The sequence below is a fragment of the Pteropus alecto genome, unplaced genomic scaffold, assembly GCF_000325575.1.
Source record: "Pteropus alecto unplaced genomic scaffold, ASM32557v1 scaffold209, whole genome shotgun sequence".
Classification (NCBI taxonomy): Eukaryota; Metazoa; Chordata; class Mammalia; order Chiroptera; family Pteropodidae; genus Pteropus; species Pteropus alecto.
This window is the reverse complement of record NW_006443121.1, coordinates 6,390-29,037: the sequence shown is the minus strand read 5'-3', so window position 1 is coordinate 29,037 and position 22,648 is coordinate 6,390. Positions and strand designations below refer to the sequence as shown.

General features: G+C 37.3%; 1 protein-coding gene across 2 annotated transcripts in view; it reads right to left on the bottom strand.

The window, feature by feature from the left end:
• The window catches only part of VSIG4 (V-set and immunoglobulin domain containing 4), a 47,946-nt gene extending 31,896 nt beyond the window's left edge, over positions 1–16,050 (bottom strand). Inside the window, exons 1-3 of one of the 2 annotated variants that reach the window (XM_006922933.2) lie at positions 15,996–16,050; positions 9,874–10,230; positions 8,843–9,124 (exon numbers count right to left, since the gene is read on the bottom strand). In XM_006922933.2, the coding sequence (XP_006922995.1) occupies positions 8,843–9,124; positions 9,874–10,230; positions 15,996–16,050 (694 nt within the window). The remainder of the gene's footprint in view (positions 1–8,842; positions 9,125–9,873; positions 10,231–15,995) is intronic. The other variant, XM_006922934.2, reaches the window with a different exon arrangement.
• Positions 16,051–22,648: the final 6,598 nt, after the last annotated feature.

Genomic DNA, 22,648 nt, shown 5'->3' with positions numbered 1-22,648 from the left:
CTTTAGGGTTTTCTATATAGAGAATCATGTAATCCCTAAATAGTGACAATTTTACTTTTTTGATTGCTATTTGGATGCCTTCTATGTCTTTCTGTTGTCTGATTGCACTCTCTAGGACCTCCAATGTTATATTGAATAAGAGTGGCAATGGTGGACAGCTTTGCCTTTTTCCTGATCTTAGAGGGAATGTTTTTAGTTTTTCATCATTAAGTATAATGTTAGCTGAGAGTTTGTCAGATATGGCCTTAATTATGTTAAGGTATTTTCCTTCTATACTGATTTTGTTAAGTGTTTTTATTATAAATGAGTTTTATTATTATTATCTTGTTAAAGGCTTTTTCTGCATTTTATTATAAATGAGTTTTATTATTATCTTGTTAAAGGCTTTTTCTGCATCTATTGATATAACCATATGATTGTTAATTTTTATTTCTTTATATGGTGTGTCACATTTATTGTATTGTGTATATGGAACCATCCCTGTGCCTTTGGGATGAAGCCCACTTGATCGTGGTGTATAATCTTTTTAAAATGTTGTTGTATTCGGTTCGCTAGTATCTTATTTAAGATTTTTGCATCTGTGTTCATGAGAGATATTTGTCTGTAGATTTCTTTTTTGTGTGTTATCTTTACCAGGTTTTGGAATCAGAGTAATATTGGACTCATTAAATGAGTTGAGAAGTACTGTCTCCTCTTCAATTTTTTGGAAGAGTTTGAGGAGAATAGGCATTAAATCTTTGAATATTTGGTAGAATTCACTGGTGAAGGTATCTGGTCCTGGACAATTACTTTTTGGTAGGTTTTTGATGATTGTTTAAATTTTTCATACTGCTGATTGGTGTATTTAGATTTTCCAGTTCTTCTTGATTCAGTAAACGAAGACTGTATTTTTCTAAATACTGGTCCATTTCTTCTAGGTTATTAAATTTGGTGTTATATACTTTTTCATAGTATTCATATAAGATCCTTTGTATTTCTACGATGTCAGTCATAATTCCTCCTCTTTCGTCCCTGATTTTTTTTTTATTTGTGTCCTTTCTCTCGCTTTTTTTTTTTTTTTTTAGTGAGTCTAGCTGGAGGTTTCTCAATTTTATTAACCTTCTCAAAGAACTAGCTCTTTGTTGCATTTATTTTTTCTGTCATATTTTTTTGTTTTCCATTTCATTTATTTCTGTTCTAATTTTGATTATTTCTTTCCTTTTGCTGACTTTAAGCTTCATTTGTTCTTCCTTTTCTTGTTTTTTGAAGATGAAGCATTAGGTTGTTTATTCGGGTTTGTTCAGGTTTTTGGAGAAAAGCCTGTAATTATATGAACTTTCCTCTTATGATCACTTTTGCTGTGTTCCGAAAGTTTTCATATGTTGTACTATCATTATCATTCATTTCTATGTATCTCTTGATCTTTCTTTTTATTCCTTCTCTGACCCAGTTATTCTTCAGTAACATGTTGCTTAATCTCCATTTATTTGTGGTTTTCTTGCTTTCTTTTTGCAGCTGATCTCTAGTTTCAAAGCTAGATCATAGATTGTGGTTGGTAAGATTTCAACTTTCTTATATTATGTTCCATGTGAACTAGAGAAGAATGTATAAAGCAGCTGTTTTGGAATGGAAAGCTCTGTAAATGTCAATTATGTCCAGTTGGTCTAATGTGTCATTTAAGGATTGTATTTCCTTATTGATTTTCTGTTTGGATGATCTGTCCATATCCGAAAGAGGAATATTTAGGTCCCTTACTACGATAGTGTTTTGGTTTCTTTCTCCTTTTAGTTCTGCTAGTAATTGCTTTACATATTCCGGGGCTTCCTGAGTGGGGGCATAGACATTAATAAGTGTTATGTCTTCTTGGTGTATGATTCCCTTTATGATTATGAAGTGTCCCTCGGTATCTTTCTTTATCGTTTTTATTTTGTAGTCTATTTTGTCTCATATTAGTACTGCTACTCCCACTTTTCTCTGAATGCCATTTCCTTGAAATATCATTTCCCACCCGTTCACTTTGAGTCTTTGTCTTTGGAGCTGAGATGTTTCTCCTGGAGGCAGCATAATGTTGGGCTTTGTTTTTTTATCCATTCTGCTACTCTGTGCCTTTTTATTGGTGAGTTCAACCCATTTACATTTAGGGTGATTATTGAAATATGAGGTTTTCTTATAGCCATTTTATCTTTTGCTTTCTGGCAGCTTGGTATTTTCTTGTCTTTGTTTTTCTGTTTTCTTTATATTGGTTGGATTTATGGGTTTTCTCTCTGATTTTTCTTGTTTTATGTTATATATTTCAGTTCTGAATCTTCTGCGTGTGGTTACCATTGCAAATTTGTAAAGGATAGTGTGTGTGTGCGTGTGTGTGTGTGCGTGTGTGTGTGTATTTGTCCATTTTTTCTGCGCATGCCTTATATCCAGTTCCCTTTGTGAATTTGGATCTTTGCAGTCATTGTTGTCTCAATTTATCCCTATGTATGCTGAATATTCATTACTAACTTGCTATAGCAATTCTCTTCTTATTATTTCAGCTTATAATGCCCTGTTCTTAGTAAGGGTTGCACTCCTCTGCTTCTACTTGCCTGATAGTCACTTTTTTCCTAATTTTTTTTTTTTTTTTTTTTTTTTGGTTATATTTCCTGTAGTGCAGGGCTCGTAGTGGAGAATTCCCACTATTTTTGTATGTCTGGAAAAGTTTTAATTTTCCTTCATATTGAAAGGAGAGCTTAGCCGGATACATTATTCTAGGCTAGTAATTCCTTTCACTTAATAGTTTAAATATTTGATTCCATTGCTTTCTGGCTTGTAACATTTGAGCTGAGAAGGCCGAGGATAATCTAATGAGTTTTCCTTTATTAGTTACCGTTTTCTTCTCCCTGGCTGCCTTGAGAATTCTGTCTTTGTCGCTGATTTTTGATAACTTTAATACAATGTGTCTTGGTGAAGGCCTTTTTGGATTGAGATAATGGGGTGTTCTGTTGACTTCTTGAATTCCAAGCTCCAGCTCATTTCTTAGATTTGGGAAATTCCCATTCACTATTTGTCTGAAAATAGTTTTTAGTTCCTGCTCCTTTTCCTCGCCTTTGATAATGCACATTGTTTTTACGTTTCCTCTCATGATATCAGCTAGTTCTTGTTTTTCTCTTTCATTATTTTTCATTCTTCTATTTCTCTCTTCTTTCTTCTGATTTATTTCTGCATTTCTGTCTTAGATATCACTGATCCTTTCCTCCATTTGATCGACTCTATTTCCCAAGCTTGCTATTTCATTTTTCAACTCTCGCAGTGTGTTCTTCCTCTCCAGAAGTTCTATTTGGTTCCTTTTGAGAGCTTCAGTCTCCTTCCTTTGCTCTTCTGATAGTTTTTTTCATTTCTTGAAATCATTGAATGACTCGTTTCGGAATTCACTGTGTTCTTTTCAGAAGTACCATCTTGAATTCTCTGTCATTTAAGTCACATATTTCTCTGTCTATAAATTTATTTTCTGGAGAGTTTTCTCTTTCTTTCTGGGTTGCCATGTCACCTTCGTTGTCCATGGTGTTTAATGGACTGTCTCTCCACATGGGCATTAATAGAAATGTATTCTGCTTTTTTTCCAGAAAGAAGATTTATTATATAACAGTCTCTCTTTAGCCTGTTGCAAAGAAGGTGCTTTTCTTTTGGTTTTCAGTAGGTGGCGTCTAAGCCTCTTGGATCGCTGTTTCATGTAAAGCTTTAAAAAAAATGCTTTTTTATTTTCTTATAGATATTTAATCATACTCACTACCCTCAATTTCAATCTCTGTCAGTGTTAGCAGCGTTTTCGGTAGTGTTTGCTCTGATCTCCCTTGGGCTTCGCAGTGTTCGGTATCAGAGGGTAGGGCGGGAGAGGCCATCTAGGTTGAGGGATGAGGGCTGCAGCTTATCCTTGGTTTTGCAACCATGGCTGGTAAAAATCAACTGTTGTTTTTCTGCCTTCCTGCTTCTCTGCGTTCTGCCCTGATAACTGGGTCTTGCTGCCAAATGCGTGGAACTCACAATTCTCCCTGGCAGAGTTCAGGCAATTCGCTGCATCTTCTCCTCTCCTCTTCCTCCTAAGGGAGCTCTGGTAGATGCAAGAGGCAGTTTCTTTATTTCTCCCATTCCACTGCATGACACCCATGATTCTGACATGTGGTAGCTCTTATGAGCAGATCTCATGCTCAGACGTGCTGGTGGGCAGTTTGGGTGTTTTTGTTGAGTTTTAGATGTTCAGCTTATTGTTGTTTCAAGGAGAGAGATCTGGGGACAACTACCACTTCACCATTTTCCAAAAAAGAAGATACTCACTTTCAATCAAAAGCACACACAGATTGAATGTAAAAAAAGGAAAGAAATTATGCAAATGGAAACAAAAATACTGTGATATCAATACTTATATCAGATAAAATAGACTTTAAAACAAAAGCTATAATAAGAGACAAAAGGAACATTTTATAATGAAAAAGATATCAATCAAACAAGAAGCTATAATCCTTGTAAACATGCACCCAACATAGCAGAGGACTTTAATATCCTATTGACACCCCAATGATTAGATCTTCCAGGCAAAAAATCAACAAGAAAAAAAGCAGTCTTAATTGACACATTGGACCTAATGAAATTGATAGTTTTAGAACTTTTCACCTCCAAAGCAGCAGAATTCATATTCTTTTCAAGTGCACATGGAACATTGTCCAAGATAGGTCACACGTTGAGGCCACAAAACAAGAGTTCATAAATTTAAGAAGAGAGAAATTTTGCCAAACAACTTTTTTTAACAACAATGGTATGAAAGAAGAAATCAATTACAAAAAAAAAAACACTGAAAAATACATTTATCACATGGAGGCTAAATAGCATGCTACTAATCATGAATGAGTTAATAATGAGATCAAGAAAGGAGTCAAGAAATACCTAGATAAAGATGAAAATGAAAACACAATAACTCGAAATATATGGGGCACAGCAAAAAGCAGTCCTAAGAGGAACATTCATATCAATACAAGTCCACCTCAAGAAACAAGAAAAATCTTAAATGAATAATCTAACCTTACACCTAAAGTACTAGAGAAAAAACAACAAACGAAGCTCACAGTGAGTAGAAGGAAGAGAATAATAAAGATGAGAATAAAAATAAAAGAAAGAAAAACTTTAAAAATAATACAAAAGATCAAAGAAACCAAGAGCTGTATCTTTGAAAAGATAAATAAAATTGATAAACCTTTAACCAAACTGATGAAAAAAGAGGTCACTAAAATAAAATCAGAAATGAAAGAGCATAGGGGACAACTGACACAACAAAAATACAAGATTGGAATAAAACACTATGAACAATCATATGCCAACAAATTGGAAAACCTGAAAGAAATGGATACATTCTTAGAAACATACAATCTCCCAAGACCAAATCAAGAAGAAACAGAAAATTTTAACAGACTGATTACTATGAATGAAATTCCAACAAACAAAAGTCCTGGCCCAGATGGCTGCACAGGTAAATTTTACCAAACATTGAATGAAGAATTAACACCTATCCTTCTGAAAGTATTTCAAAATATTGAAGAGGAGGGAAGACTCTCAATTTTTTGTGAGGCCACTATTATGTTGATTCTGAAACCAGACAAACACATTACAAAAAAATTATAGGCTAATATCCATGATGAATATAGATGCAAAAATCCTCAACAAAATATCAGCAAACCAAATTCAGCAATACATTAAAAAGATCATACACCATGATCAAGTTGGATTTATTTTTGGGATGCATGTTAAATTCAATATCCACAAATCAATTAATGTGATACATTACATGAACAAAATAAAAAATAAAAATCATATCATACCAATAGATCCAGAAAAATGTGTTTGACAAAATCTAGCACTCATTTATGATAAAAAAGAAAAAGTTTAGCAAAATGGAAATAGAGGGAGTATACTTCAACATAATAAAGGCTGTATCTGACAAACCCACAGCTAACATCATACTCAATAGTGAAAAGCTAAAAGCATTTTTTCTTGTGATAAGGAGTGAGACAAGAATGTTCACTTTTACTACTATTATTTAACATGGTATTGGAAGTCCTAACCACAGGATTCAGACAAGAAAAATAAATCAAAGGAATCCAAATTAGAAAAAAAATAATACAAGTGTCATCATTTGCAGATGACATGATACTATATAGAAAAAAAAACTAAATATTCCACCAAAAGAATTATTAGAACTGAGAAATGAATTAAGTAAAGTAGCACGATACAAAATTAGTATTCAGAAATTGATTGCATTTTTATACACAAATAACAAACTGTCAGAAAGAGAAATTAAGAAAACAGTCCTATGTACAATTGCATCAAAAAATAACTAGGAATAAATTTAACCCATGTGGTAAAAGACCTTATTTGGAAAATTATAACATTGAAGAAAAAAAACTGAAGATAAAAATTAATGGAAGCATATATCATGCTCATGGATAGGAAGAATTAACATCCTTAAAATTTCCATACTATCCAAAGCAATCTATAAATTCAATACAATTCCTATCAAAATATTAACGGCATTTTTTCACAGAACTACAATAAATAATCCTATAATTTCCATGGAATCTCAAATAGTCACAGCAATCTTGAGAAAGAATAACAAAGTTATAGGTATTACAATACCTGATATCGAAGTATACTACAAGACTATAGTAATCAAAACAGCATGGTATTAGCATGAAAAAAGACATGTAGATCAATGGAACAGATTAGAGAGTTCAGAAATAATCCCATGCCTACATGGTCAGTTAATTTATGACAAAGGAGGCATGAATATACAATGGAGAGAAAAGGAGTCTATTTTAAGTGGTGTTGGAAAAACTGGACAAATACATCAAAAAATGAAACTACACCATCTTTTCACATCATATACAAGAATAAACTCAAAATAATTAAAGACTTAAATGTGAGACCCAAAATCGTAAAACTCTTAGAAGAAAACATAGGCAGTAAACTCTCTGACATTGTTCTTGGTAATTTTTTTTTTTGTTTTTTGATATATGTTCTTGGACAAGAGAAACAAAAGAAATAATAAACAAATGAAACTACATCAAATTAAAAAGATTTTGCACAACAAAGGTAACCATCAACAAAATTAAAAGATAACCAACTGAATAGGGGAAGATATTCACCAATGATATATCCAATAAGGGGTTAATATCAAGACTTCATAAATAACTTAAATAACTTAATGCCCAAAACCAAACAATACAATTAAATATTGGCAGTGAACCTAAATAGACCTTTCATCTGAGGACATACAGATGGCCAAAAGACATATGAATAGATGTACAACATCACTAATCAGAGAAATGAAAGTTAAAATCACAATAAAATATCACCTCAACCCTGTTGGAATGGCAGTCATCAATTAAAAAAAAAACAAGTATCAATAAATAAAAAAAATCAAGTACTGGCAAGGATGTGGAGAAAAAGGAACCCTCCAGCACTATTAACGGGATTTCAAATTGTTGCATCCACTATGGAAAGCACTATGGCAGTTCCTCAAAATATTAAAAATAGAACTACTATAGGACCCAGAAAAGAAATCCAAAACACTAGTTTGAAAAGATACATGCACTCCTATGTTCATTGCAGTATTATTTACAATAGCTAAGATATAGAAGCAACCTATGTGCACATCAAGAGATGATTGGATAAAGAAGCAGTAAATATGCACAATGGAATATTACTCAGCCATAAAAAAGAGCAAAATCTTACCATTTGTGACAACATAAATAGATATAGAGGGTATTATGCTAAGTGAAGTAAGTCAGTCAGAAAAAGACAAATACCATATGATTTCATTTATATATGGCATCTAAAGAACATAATAAGTAAACAAAAAAACTAACATCACTCTCCTAACCCAATTTGTGAGAGCCTGTTTGCTTATTTTCCTTTCTATGGAGCTATCTTCAGAGAATAGTAATTTTCACATTGCTCTGAGGAAATTTCTCTAAAATCAATTATTTCTTAAAATACTTTGAACAATGGCAGCTTTGTTGGAATATATGTCTTCACTTCCAAGGAGACCTTTTCGAAGGTGATAGGACTCACTTTTACATGTCACTCCTGGGCTGGTCATTTAAACCCTCACCTGTAGCCTTTATGTACAGAGTTTGTATTGCCCCTAGGATAATGCTGTAAGAAATAGTCAGACCTTGATTAATGAGGGTCAATATTCATTGACACCTCAACTACAACTTGCATTCTGTTTTAGGAAGAAGGGAGAGAAATTTAAAGGAACTATGTAGAGATCTGTCTTTATTTCACAAAGCAAAATCAAATATAAACAACAAAATAACAAATTATCTCACCAAACCAAACAACAAACAAACAAACAAAAATATTCCAAAGGGTATTTAGGAGCTAGTATAGATTCAACCATGAGAGACAATCGGATATAGTAGAAAGAACATAAAATCTGAGTGCAAATCTGACTTGAACTTCCTATATACAAGCCTCTTGGTAAGTAGGTTTCCCTTTCTGACTCTCAATTTCCTCTTCTTTAAAATGAGATAGCTGTGGAATTCAATAAGAAAATGTGTTTTGGGTTCTTGTGCATTGTGTCTGGCAAATACAAGGTACCTAGTAAATGTCCCTTTTCCCTATATCATCTTTACTCAATCTATAACATGACAGATATTGTCTCCTGCCTTATTGTCCTCTGTCCAGAATTATTTTTTTTCTTTGTGATTGTACAACCAAGGCCCCCCATCCACACACATAAATCAATCTTTTTTGTTCTTTGGAATAAGGACACTCTACTAAGGTATCTCTGGAACAAGGTGGTCCATTGAGATGCTAACCAGGAGAGAGGGTTGCTCACCTTTGACCACAAACTTCACAATGTCGCTGTGCTGTTCAGAGCCTACCCGTCCCTTGGCAGTACAAAAATAGTAGCCCGAGTCAGCCATCACAGCAGGTTTGAAGAGTAAAGTACTCAAGTTTGCTAATCGAATGTGTTCTTGGTTGTTAGTCTGTTTCTTGTACCAAACATATCTGATGGGAGGAGAACCCCAAGCCTCACACTGAAGGCTAATCCTCATTCCCTGGGGCACTGTGAAGCCATAGCCATTGCCAGTCGTCACTGTGGGCTTGGAAACAGAGACTGCAAAAGGAAAACAAGAGAGGAGGCTCTGGGAAGTTATAAAGATATGGGAACACAAGGCCGAGTCATCCATTATGGGTATAGGGGTGTGCATTTCTCTGCAAAGGGAACTAAAAAGGGCTCGTGACTTGGAAAAGAAGAAGGAATAGGACAATGTAAACAAAAATAGCTTACTTTGGAGGATTAGGTACTACTTTGTAGTATCTGGGGTTTTGGATTATCTGGAGTTGAAAACCAACTGACTTTAAAAAAATAATATAGTTTTTTTTTTTTTTTTAAGCTCAAATGGAGTTTTGGGATTATCTGCAGTTTTTAGATTATAAAGGATAGATATAAAGTTGCCAAGCCAACCAAATTTATCTTGGCTAAGCCCTGCATCACTTTCCTCAGGGTTTCTCTGTCAGCATCAATCCACATTTCGATATCCTGATAAGCTACACTAATTTTTATGAGTTTTAAGACCCAGATCCCAAGAAGGGAAACAAGGCTGTGGATGCTGGAATTTCTAGGACATCTGAAGGGATAGAGATTTGAAAGCCAGGAACCCTTCCCAACACTTTTAAAATTATGCTATGGGAGTGATGACTCTGAGGATTATTTGTCCATTTCTTCTGATTAGCACATATAACAGAAGGGAGAGACTATGTACAGTTTAACAAAAGTCTTTGGGTTTCTCAGGGTTTTCTAGAATTACAGTCCTCTATTGGGTCTTTGCCTATCAGTGTCTTCCTACCCCCATGATGACTCACGTTTCTGGACACGGAGTTCAATGATCTTATCTCTCACCACTTGGTTGCCATCAGGGGTCTGCCAAGTGACTTCACAAGTGTAGTGGCTCCGGTCATCCATCTCCAGAGTATTCAGTTGGAGGGAAACATCTCCTAGAACCTCATGGTTCACATACAGGCGGCCCCAGTACTTTGCTTGCTGGATATGGTCTCCAGAAGAGTCACGTAGGAAGATGGTGACTGGGTCTGAGCCACGTTGTACCAACCACTTTACCAAGACTTGGGTGTAGCCTTGCAGAGGGCCATAGGTGCAGGGAATATTCACATCTCCTTTCCAAGGCCCTCTCACACTCTCGGGTGCTTCCAGGATGGGATGGCCTGAAGATGAGAAACAGAGGAAAAATGCAGACATAGATGGCACACTCACCTGGGAGCTAGGGTAGCAGTGGCAGTCCTCAAGAGGCTTCTGAGAAATATCCTTCAACTTTCCTTCAATCACACTTTCAGATTTTCTGTACCCTTTTATTCTCTGCCAGCTTTCTCATCAGCTAGAACCAGTCCCAAGAAGGAAAGCCCTTAAGATTATTTAGCTTTTATAAGTTCCAAGTCCTTTTTCTGTCACTTCTGTATTGTGAGGTGACCCTGGGTACATAGCTTTCTACAACAAAAGACCCATTTTCTTCACCTATAATGAGTTTAAATCAAATGATCTCTAAGTTTTCTGCAAACTCTGACATTCTGTAAATCCATGAAAAAAAGAAAAAAATTTCTTTCATTTTCCAAAATAATTGTGAAAGCAAATGCTGAGAAGTTAGGTCTGAGGTATTCTATTGTATGTGATTATATACCTGAAGAAATGTGGAGACTGTGGGGCTCAGAAAGAAAGTGCTATCTACTCTATTTATCCCACATTGCTTCCTTAAATGGGCTCAGTGATCGGATCCCCAACCCTAATCTCTTCTCTGGAAGGAAGGAAGGAAGGAAGGAAGGAAGGAAGGAAGGAAGGAAGCAAGGAAGGAAGGAAGGAAGGAAGGAAGCAGGGAAAGGACAATTCTGAGGGTGGAAACTTGTGTGAGATGCAGTCCTGTTTAAAAAAAAAAATCATTAGTTATTGTTAAGTTAGAAAACTGCATTTTGTAGGCCTGATTTTTTTCCCCTGATTTCTCTCCTCCTTTGTTTATTTTTTTTGGGGGGGCGGGGGGCGGTTCTCTTAGTTCTAAGCAGAGGTACATTGGAAAATCTCATCCTGAGGAGAAATGGAGAGGGAAAGGTCTGGAGAGGAAAAGGGTATGAGTAAAACCTAGAGCTCACTGAGGTAAGAATGGGGACCAAAGTTATACTGCTTCTTGGTGTACTGGGGAGGGAAACTTAGAGTGAGAAAGGTGGAGATGTTGAGAGAGCCATCAAAAATTTCCATCTATAAACTCATATTTTGAAGATTTTGCATTTTATTTAACTGAGACCAAAAGTGAAGGATTGAATTTAGACAATTTTTTTGTCTTTTCTAGGACAGGTAGTTTCACAGTGTGAATTATTACTGAATACAAGATTTTTATGTAGCCCATGATTCCCAGGCTTTAGTCAAGGAGATGGAAGATGGGGTGAGGGCATGTTTTTTAGCTCCTAGAATGTTTTGCCAACTACCAAAGCTTCTATCAATGGGGAGGCTAATGTCAAGCTTCTGGCCTGTGCCCTCATCAGCGAATTCTTAGAACATCATTAGCATATCTGGGCCAGGATAAAAGCCTTGAGTAGAAAATAATACATAAACATGAATCCATATTGTTAGATCCACCACATATACTCTGGAGCATTTAAGAACGGGCAGGGAGCAGAACTCAGACCCATGAATGAGAGCACAATAGGGGAAGATTTTGGTTTACTCTAAAAATAAACTTTATAATTAATTGGTGCTATTTATGGGCCTAGATATCTAGGGGGAAGTTCTGAGCTTTGTTTAGGTCCTGGACAGAATTACTCTTTAAGGTCCCTTCCAATTCTAAATTGTTCAGGGCTAATAGACTGTAATGGAAACAGAAGTTAAATAACTATATGTTTTAGCTGGTGATGAACTTTCATTGGATGGTGGGATTCGCTATGCTATTGATAGTTCATGCTTCCATATGCATGCAGATACAGCTTATCATCATGCACATACATGCCCATACATATTTTTAGTCACTTGCAAGCACAAAAATACCAACCTTAAGTCCCATGAAGACCATCTAAGCCTTTCTTTTCAATATGCTCTTTCCTCTTAGTCTTCCTCTGGCCCTTCAAAATCTCCCTCCCTTCCTTTGAAAATCATTCTCATACTTCTCTCTTGGGTAACAAAGCAGCATTCTGCTGTGAGGACATCTGGAGCAGCTGAAAATGCCTTTGTCTATGAATATGTATGTCTTCTCTCTGACCTTGGGGGAGCTACAAGGCCTGGCTCACATTACACTCTCCAGGAACTTGCTGGAAATTCTCACATAGCTCACTCGAGTATGTCAAGAACATAGACAGCCAGTTCCAATTCCCCAATCCTGAAAGTCACTTCTAGAAGTAAGTCAGGCATGACTTTTCCATCTCAGAATAGGGGCATGGGAGAGTTAGTAACCAGCCTTCCAAGAATGGCATTTTTTCTCTTTTTAATTTTTTTCTTCCTCTCTCCTTCCTTCTACCCATCCTTTCATCTTTATTCTCTTCTTCCTCCTTCTTTTTCTTGTTCTTTTGTTGTCTTCCTCCTCCTCCTTCATTAGCAGCATAAAGAGAGAGTATATGGTGGGCACAAGGCATCACAAGAAAGGGGACATTGTGCTATTCCTCACATACTCTGATCTCCAAAGAGTAGGTAACTTCAATAGCATTAACTTATACCTTCCAACTATTCCTGTGGTGCTAAGATAATCTAAAGGAACATTGAGTAGGAGCATCTAGTGAGATTAAGAGGGTAGTGAAAGACTACATGATGTAGTAAGAACAACACCAGTCTAAGTCCAAGGCCTGCCCTACCATATGTCTCTCTGTGTGACCTTGGATTAATTGCTAAACCTATCTGAGCTTCAAATATTTGTCAATAAAATGAGGTAATAATAAACCTTAAATGTAGAGTTGTTAAGGAAATAAAATGGGCTCACAAGTGTGGAAAGCACCTAGCATAGTGGATGGCATTCAGTAGGTGCTGGATAAATGTCAGTCTTGTCCATGCCTCAAGAGAAACTTCTCATATTTGTCTTGATTCTTCTTATCCTATGGAAGCCCTCAATATGTCTTCCCAGGATGAATTCATTAGTTTGGATCATTGTCAGTTTTAATAATGACCTGAAGGAGAAGTTAGCACATGAATAGGTAAGGAGTTACCCTTCCCAGTCTGATGGAACCTCCCAAGTTACAGATAGATAATAGGCCATCCCTGTATTGTAGAATATCCAGAAAGGATACAGCAGTCTGTATCTCCAACAAGGTTGGCATGACAGCCAATGTGAAATGTTGGCCATATTAAGCCTGACTTTCCTGGAATATTGGGTAGGAGTTGCTCTGCTCATTATGGATCCATGAAAACTACCAAATAGTCAGGTACTTGGTACAATAGGGCTTGAGATACCAAGCAGGATAGAATTTGGAGACTTCTAGAATGGCATAGTTAAAAGAGATCTGTGAAACACTTAGTTGCATTCCCTCATGGTACATATGGGCAAGCTGAGGCTCAGAGAGAGATAGATGCTTATCCAGTCACACAGAGAGCAGGAGCAGAGCTGTGCCTGGAGGCCTAGAATAAAGGCTTTCAAATGCTACTCTGTCGTCTTATCTTCTTATTAAACCAGCAGCCACAACTGAAAACAGCAACCACTTACCTGGGCCTACTTGGCATGGTTTAAGGGATGTTATCCTAGGGCTGGATAATATCCCCTTGACTGCCTGTAAAAGAACCCTCCCACTCCCACCCTGTCGGCTGCTTTCTAAAAAGCTTTTTTAAGAACTTCTGAGCCTTGTTCTCCCCCATCAGGGAAAGATTAAACTTTCTTCAAAAATTGCCCCCCACCTTCCTCAAGTGAAGAACCAGAACTAGGAATTGGATCAAGGGATTTGCTTATAAAGGATTGAATTTGAGAAAGAGGGAACAGTACTGGGGCCTACTCTGGGCCTGGGACCTGGACTTAGAAAAGCAAAGGTCTGGGCCCTTTGTGATGATTCTAAAGAAAGGAAAGACATAGTTTTATGGGTGTGAGCCCCTTTATAAAAACTAATATGGGTCTTTTTTAAAATCTTCTTTCTTCTACCACTACACAGAGGGTGAGATCTTCCCATAACCACACACTCCTGTATCTAATCTCTCTCCCGCTCTTGGGCTTCCTCCTGGATAGAGGATTAACTTAGATAATAGATGTCTATAAAATGTTTATGATGTTTATAAAATGAAAATGTTAGGACTTATTTTTAGTGCTATTATTTCAACATGTGTCTTACACTTAATAACTGATTCGGGCCTCTAGAGACTTTTTAGAATTGAAGCCACAGTCTTACAGAGCTGTCCACCTGGCAGGGTACTTTGAGGCAAGCCAAGCATCTCTCTTCACTGTACAGATGGGCTGGAGACACTGAGATACAGGGAGAAGTGAGGTGTTATTGGCCATTTTGTATGTCCTGAGCCTCAGATTTATAGTGTAAGACTTTTCACACAAATGGAAGCCCTGCTTCCAGGTCTGGGAGACCTCACAGCTTGGGGAGGGAACAATACACATGTGAGCACTCATGTGCACACCCACATGATTTAAATTTAACATTTACAAAATATTTCTGTGAGCCCCAGCCCTGCCTCTACAAGTCCCAGCTCAAACCAACAAATTTGGAGAAAGTAGGGAGGTATGTTCTAAAATGTGTTAGAAAATAAAAACATTGTAGTTATAGAAAGAACACTATCTTTAAGAGCATTAACTCTGCCACTAATGCTCTGTGGCTTGGAACAAACTTTTTTCCCTCTCAGATGATTTAATTCATTTTCTTTTTGAGCTTGAGATTCTAGAATTCTATGGATCACAGAGCCCCAGGATACTGACCATACAAAGGACACCAAAATAACATCATCAAGTCTCTCCCCTCAAGGATATGGAACAAATAAGAGTGCAGAAAAAAGCCTTTGACCTATGCTGGGTCTCACTTAGCTATTACTCAAGCTTTGTTTGTTTGTTTATCTATTTATTTATCTATCTATCTATCTATCTATCTATCTATTTATTTATTTATTTATTTATTTTAAAAAAAACGGTTCTCTCAATTCTCAGGAATATAAGTGAAGTTGGAAGAAGACCCAAATAAATAATGCTACTATGGGGAGTCAGACCTCTTTTGGGATATGTGTCCAGTATTAAGCTCCCACAATTAGCCAGCTGGGCCATGTCTGCAGGGAAGTGAGTTACCCCAGAAGAAGGTAAGAAACCAAGTCTTGCGAAGATGACTTGAAGGATCTGGGGCTGTTTAGCTTGGAGAAAAGATGTGTCAAGTGGACATGATGTCTGTTCTCAGAACTGTAAAAGGCTGTCACAGCATAGAAGAAGCAGATATGATCTGTGTGTCTCCAAAACAGAGCTGAGACTTTAGATAGAAGCCACAGGGAAATTAATTTAATTCAACACAAGGAAGAACTTTTTAACAGTTGGAGATGCCCCTGGATAGACTAGATGATCTGTGGAAGCAGTGAACTATCAGTCTCTAGAAGTATGTGCACAGATATTCTGATCACTTGCTCATAACAGTGAAAGGTAGATCCAGGTTACTTTTAAGGTCCCATCTAGCTCTTTAACAACATTCCTTCTTTGTCTTAACAAAGATTAAAGCCTGGAAGCATAGGGGTTAAGGCACAATAGAATTTCAGTTGAAAATCAAGGTGGCATTGGGCACCTTCTTAATGTCTCTGAAATAAGAAAAGTACTATAAAAGCATGTGAATACTTTCCAAGAGAGAATTCTTCTCAATTTCTATGCAAACTTACCTCTTGGCTTTTTCAGCAGTCTTTAACTACCTCCCTCTCTTCTGCAGCATTAGCTGAGAAACTCACCTGCTCAGCAGAAATGGGATTTCCTCAGTAAGCATTCAATCCCAAACTCCCACCTTTTTGCCTGTGCCAACAGAGGCCTCCAGGCCCCCATTTGTTTCCTTACCATAGGTGACAACTGTTAGGTCGCCCAGGACCAGCAGGCCCAGTAAGAGCCCCATCACAACCAGAGCCACTTCTTTCCTTTCTTCCAGCCCCTTGCTTTCAAAGTCTTGAACTCTTGATGGCTGCCAGTGTCTGTGCCTGCTCACTTCCCTTCCTTCCCTATATCTCTCACTCGAACTCCCAGTCCCATCTCACATTTCCCTTCCTTCCCTATTTTAGCACAAGTCATATGAATATCCTCCTCCCTCTCTTGCCTAGGGTTGGAGGTTTGAGAGTGAGCGAAGCAATTCTTCCCCTTACTAGAGTATTGACTTGACCTTCCCAGAAGCCAATGGGGTTCTATGGTTTTAGATATCCCAGTCCATGTTTATTTTAAGTTTCTTCCACAAGACTTAGAGGTTGGAGGGTGACCTTTGGGATGAGCCTGCTCCCTCCAGTAAGGATGTATTTTCCTTTCTGGTAGGCCCAGGGAGAAGAAATCAACTTTCTTGGCCTATGTGATATTCAATAGTCATACTGTTAACCCTTGCTTGCTCAGCTTATGCAAATGAACAAAGTGTTGGGAGTGTGTGTCTGTGGGCTTGAGAGTGCAAAAGATTAAGTGTATAAAAGGGCTTTCTACAGATAAATGCTTAAATAATTGTCAAACCCATGGATAAGGCTGTTGTGGAAGAATATACTCTCATATCTCATATTGGAAAAGCTCTTTGAATCACTTTCTTCTATAGCTCCACCTCTTTGTCAGGAAGGGTTCCCATTACTGCTCATAAAGGATATTTTATTTATTATTAAGGAAAAATTAAATCTAGTATCCAGAATATTCACCCATTGACCTGGTAGTGATATGCTTTATTAGGCTGAAATTTTCAATGACTTTCAATTGGTACAGATCTATGACCTGCAAGAGAATGACCTTAAAGCTTCTAGGAAGCTTAATTGTTTTTCTACACAGGTACCTAAGTGACTGTAAGTCCACCAGCAGTCTACCTATAGGTTTGACACTGCCCACAGTCTACTAAGCTTTGAGAATATAAAGACCTGCAAAAGGAGAAATGCACACAACAAATTCACATTGAATTATAAGTAACATCTGGTCTAATATTAGCTTCTTTTCTGATTAGAGAGATAAGAGAGGCCTTGGTTGGGGGAAAGATGAGTTTCACAGGGGAGAGTGTGACTCCAAAAAGAGACATTATCTCCTCCAAATGTTTGCCAAGGGATGGAATTTGGTTACATACAAGTGATCTGGGACTGTGCAAAGGCTAAGATGAAATTCTAGCATTTTAGGCCTTGCCATTATAACATGGAATTCTGTCAAGCCTCTCTGCCTCCCAGATTGAATCTACCTTGTCTGGTTGTCCCTTGCTTTTTGGTAACTTCATTCAGTCCACTGCACTGGAACATCTAGTCATTCTTTCCCATTGAGTCCTCACTCAGGGAACCCTGAATTTGGGATAACCCTCCTTTTATATTTTCCAACCAGTACCCTACCACCAGTGCCACCACACATCTACACACACACACACACACACACACACACACACACACACACTCACACCACACACACACACATATACACACAGACTTTTGCGTAAATATGATGAAGATCTGGAAGCTCATGCCCCACGAGACTGGTGTAAATTTTTCTCTGGTCTGGTGACTGTGTTATTTGAATTCCCTCTTACCTCTTGTTAGAACCTCCTGGATCTGAAGATAAATAAACATTAACCTAAAGATACATTAAAAAGATATGCAGATGTGTTTAAATTCAAAATATCAATAATAGACTTCACATACTAAGGGACAGGGGGATGACAGAAACTCATTTGTATAATGGGAGTACAGAGGTGGTAACAAACCCCATGGACATCAGTGGCCTAAGAAAGCTTCTCAGAGGAGCTGGAGTGTGGGCTGGGACATGAGACCTTGTTTGCACTGGATAGGCAAAGAGGATGGGAAGGGAATTCAGAGAGAGAGAGAGAGAGAGAGAGAGAGAGAGAGCGCCAGCAAAGCCTAGAGGCAGCAAAGATAAGAATTGTGGTGAAGAGGGAGAAAATCAGTTAGACTTTAGCTTGGTGTATATGTAGAAATGTAAGGAGAAGAAAATCTTTGGCAGATTGTGGAGAGTCTTGAAGACCATGCCAAGATGCCTAAAGATGACCTTATAGTCTTCTATGGGAGCCATAGAAGGTTTTAGAGTAGAGCTGGGACATGTACTGCTGAAAGTTGTGTTTTAGGGCCAAATTTGTTGGTAGCATACCAATGAAATAGGGTGGGGAAATTTGAGGCAGGGAAATGAGGGACTAATTAGGTTATAAGCAGCATAGTGCAATTGATAAAAACAAAACAAAACAAAACAAAAAACCCACATTGGAATGGGCATTGAGACCTGGGTTTATCATCTTCTTGGGGCCTCAATGTTCTCATCTGTACTCTAAAGATGTTGTATTCATCCATATGTTTTTAAGCTATGTTCTGGAAATCCTTAGGGGTTCTTTAGGAGGAAATTGGGAGGAAATGGGGAGAAGGAAGTATAAGTGACTATTTCAACCAGTGGGGTCTTAGAGCCATCTTGAATTCTAAGAGTTGATTGTACAAATTTCTTCCCAAATCCGTGTTCGATAACATGATGTTGGTAGTTTCAAATTGGCCATGGTAGGGATATTTATACCATAAAAATCAGCAAATTCATAAACCGGAGCTTCTTTTTTTTTTTTTCCTTCAGCAATCTGTTTTTTAAACATTTACCCACATACTATCAGTTTCAACTTTCCAAATCCACGTTAACCAGAACAACTCTGATTTTATCTGCTAGATTTATTGGGATTTTAACATGTCATTTGCCTGAAAAGGGGTCTATGACTTGAATGGTTTGAAAATAATAGACTTAGCTCATTGATAAAGGCCCTGCTAGGTCTGGCTTTACAAGGTTCTGGTACAAGGGTATAGGCATCAGTCTAGGTACATAGTAGGTACTGAACAAATGCATAGTATGTACAATCAATGTTTTTGATACTGTTCAGGTACTGGGGATATAGTAATGAGCTAAACAGACCATGTAGCTTACTTTCTAATTGGAAGAGATAGTTATTAAACAAACAAACAAACAAATAAATATGGAAAAGTAAAATTGTATATGATATGGCTCAGTCACGAAGACCCAGCAATATAAACACTGAATCTTGCTGTTACCACCAAAAATATCTATGAATTTAATGAGAGAATGGGAAGACAGAAAAAATGCATGAGTATGCATGTGAAGAATTGGGATGAATGGAGGTAGTGTTGTAAATGAAAGCCAAATCTTCATCTTCTGTAGAAGATAGAAAAGGGGATAACAATATCAGCATGTTATTTAGAGTAATGGAGTTAAAAATCTCCACCCCCCCAAATCAGTAGTTTCATAATTCTTTAACAAGAATTATGAAGCTATTTGATTGTTTTGATTACATGTATGTATAAATAGAAAAAAAAAGTGTATTGTATATAATTTGGCAGGTGGTGATGAGTACCATGAAATTAAAATAAGGCATTGCTATGAGACAGAAAGTGTGGTAGGCAAAACACTGTACCTCTCCAAAAATATCCACATGCTAATTCCCAGAACCTGTGAATGTGTTAATTTACATGGCACAGGAGATGGAATTATATTTGCAGATGGAATTAAAGTAGCTAATTAATTAGCCTTAATATAGAGATTAGTTTGGATTATCTTGGTGGTATCAATGTAATCACAAAAGTTCTTGTATGGAAGAGGAAAACAGAAGAGTCAGAGTGAGAGGAAAATGTAATCGCAGAAAAAAGTACAGAGAGGTATAATGTTGCTAGCTTTGAAGATGGAAGAAGGGGACCATGAGCCATTGAGTGGGGATGACCTCCAGAAGCTGAGAAAGGGCAAAAAATAAAAATAAAATGGATTATCCCCTAGAGCCCCCAGAAAGAAATATAGCCCACTGACAACTTGAATTTAGTTCAGTAAGATCTATGGCAGACTTCTGACTTCTAGAATTGTGAGATAATAACTTTCTGTTGTCTCAAGCCACTAAATTTGTGATAGTTATGGTGATGTTATAAAACTAATACAGACTAAAACTAAATTCAGAAATGAAGGACTGTAAGGGGAAAGAGGGAGCATGGCTGGAAGAGTGAGTGAAGTGGAAAATTGGTAGAGGATGTGATTGAAAAGGAGATGGTTGAGGGGAAATATATCATGTAGGGTCTTGCAGGTCATTTAAAGGATTTTAGCTTTTATTCTGAATAAGGAATAATTAAAAGGGATCTGAACATGGGGATGGTACAATCTGATTTGTGTTTTAAAAGGATTTCTTTGGCTTATCTATGGTAGTCTCTAGAGGAACAAGGGTAGAAGCAAGGAGACTGGTTTGGACATTTTTGCAACAAATGAGTAAATATAAGATGGTGGCAGTTAAATTAGAGTAGAAGAAGTAAATGTCAAAGACTGGGGAAAGAAGAGTGGCTAGGACTTGGTTATGTGTCTGTGTGAATCATAAAAAGCATAGATACTGCTCATGTGGTAGATCTAGATGGCTTGGGCAACAATGAGGCCACAAATAGAATTCAAGAAATGCTGAAGGGGAGAGACTATTTTTAGCAGGAGATAATTTGGGACGAGCCACATGGAAATAGAAGTGATGGGACTTCCTCATTGAGATAACCTCCTAGGGAGGATATTATAGGAATGCAGCTCAGAAAAGAGATTATGTTAAGAGGGAGATCTTTAACAATCATTTCGAGAGAGGTGATGATGAAGCCTTGGGAGCTTGTCATATCACTGAGGAGAAGAGAGTGGAGAAAGAAGCAGAGTCTAGGATGGAGAAGTGAGAGGTCCTACAGGATGCTCAATTCCCTCCTTTGCCACAAATACCAGACCCATACTTAGAATCACAGAACATTAAAGCCTAGAGAACCCTTTGAGATTACCACGGGTCATATTTACCTCAATTGTATAGGTGGAGAAATCTGAAGCCTGGAGAGAAAATAGAATTTGTTCAAGGCTATACAGTGCAGGTTAGTGTCAGAAGCAGGACTAGAGCTCAGACTACTTAAAATACATCACACTGCCATGTATGGTGTCACATCCTATTTTGTCTGCTCAGTCACCCTCAGAAATGTATTTGAAAGAAGCCCCTTCTAGACTGGGCAGAGTGGAGCTGCTTTGACCTACTGAGTCCTGGTTTCTCTCTCTAAAATATAAAGCCATTATAATTGATCAGTTTACTGGAACAGCAAAGAATATATTTAAAAATCAAGACTGGATCCTTTGGTTACATGCATGCACACAGAATGGGAAACAAATGAAAAATGAAAGAAGTGTATGCCACCAACTCTTTTTTTGACTGAAAAATAAAATAAAAAACAGTTTCTCAAGCTCTGGTTCCTAAGGTGACAGAAAAAAGGGAAGTGAGACAGTTGTGGTGACTGCAAGTGGGTGGATGTGATATATACACAATGTCCAAATTTCATGAGTTTCCTACTCCCACCCACTCTACCTTCCGACTTGGAGAGTTAAGCAAGAGGCACTGATATTCTAAAGCCCAAGAAGATCCCTGGCAAACTAGGCTTGCCAGACTTTCCCCTAGTCTCCTCTTGAATGAACTTTCAATTTAATTCCAATTGATTTCATCAAAATGTTTTATTACTGACTTGTGTCAAGCTTGTATTAGGTTACTTACAGGGATTGTCTCCTTTAGTTAATCGTTCTAACAAGGCTATGAAAAAGGCACTAATTTTATTCACATTTCAGAAGATCATAAGGGTAAGGCTCAAATAATGTAGATAACTTTTCTCAGGCTCCATAGTTAATTTGAAACAGAGCTGGGAACTGAACCTACACAGTCTGTATCAAGGTCCATGTTCTGGCTACCACTATTCAATACTGCATTTTGTACTATGAGTCTCATCTCCATAATTTCTGGGCCCAGCCCAGGGCCTGATATGCATTTACTGCCTGTTAGATTTAACCAAATTGATTGTGGAAAGTGCTTTAATTAGGAGTTTAAATTACTATAAAACCATAGAGGAGGATGAAGGATTAAATCATCAAAGGGTCAGAAAAGACATTGAGGAGGAGGTGATGGCATTTGAAATGGAATTTGAAGACTTGTTAGCTCTTCTGTAAGGAGAATTGGGGGGCAAATGAAGGGATTATTTCAAGCCAAAGTTCAGGGTGAAGCAAGATCACTTTTGTGTGGGTAGATGACTTTCTTTTCAGCACCTCTAATCTTGACTAATATGCTAGACTTTAGCCCCCAGACATAAAAAGATATTTTGTCTCAAGACACTATTTGACCTATGGTATACCCAAAGCTATGCAATGGCACACCAAATAATAAAATATCTATTATATTAAGTATAAGTTTACATTCCCTTAGCACATACCATCTGGAGGACTTCAAGAAGGTGGCTGTGGCTATATTGGTAGGTAGAAACAAATAAGCAAGCATTAAAAATTCATTAAAATAGGCAATTTTATAGTCACAAAATAGTTTAGTTTCGCCTTAGACTGGGAGACAGAGGGAATGAGGTGTAACTGCTAATAGGTACAAGGTTTCTTTTGGTGGTTATGAAAATATTCTAAAATTGATTATGGTGAAGGTTGTACCACTCTGTGAACATATTAAAAATAAGGGGGAT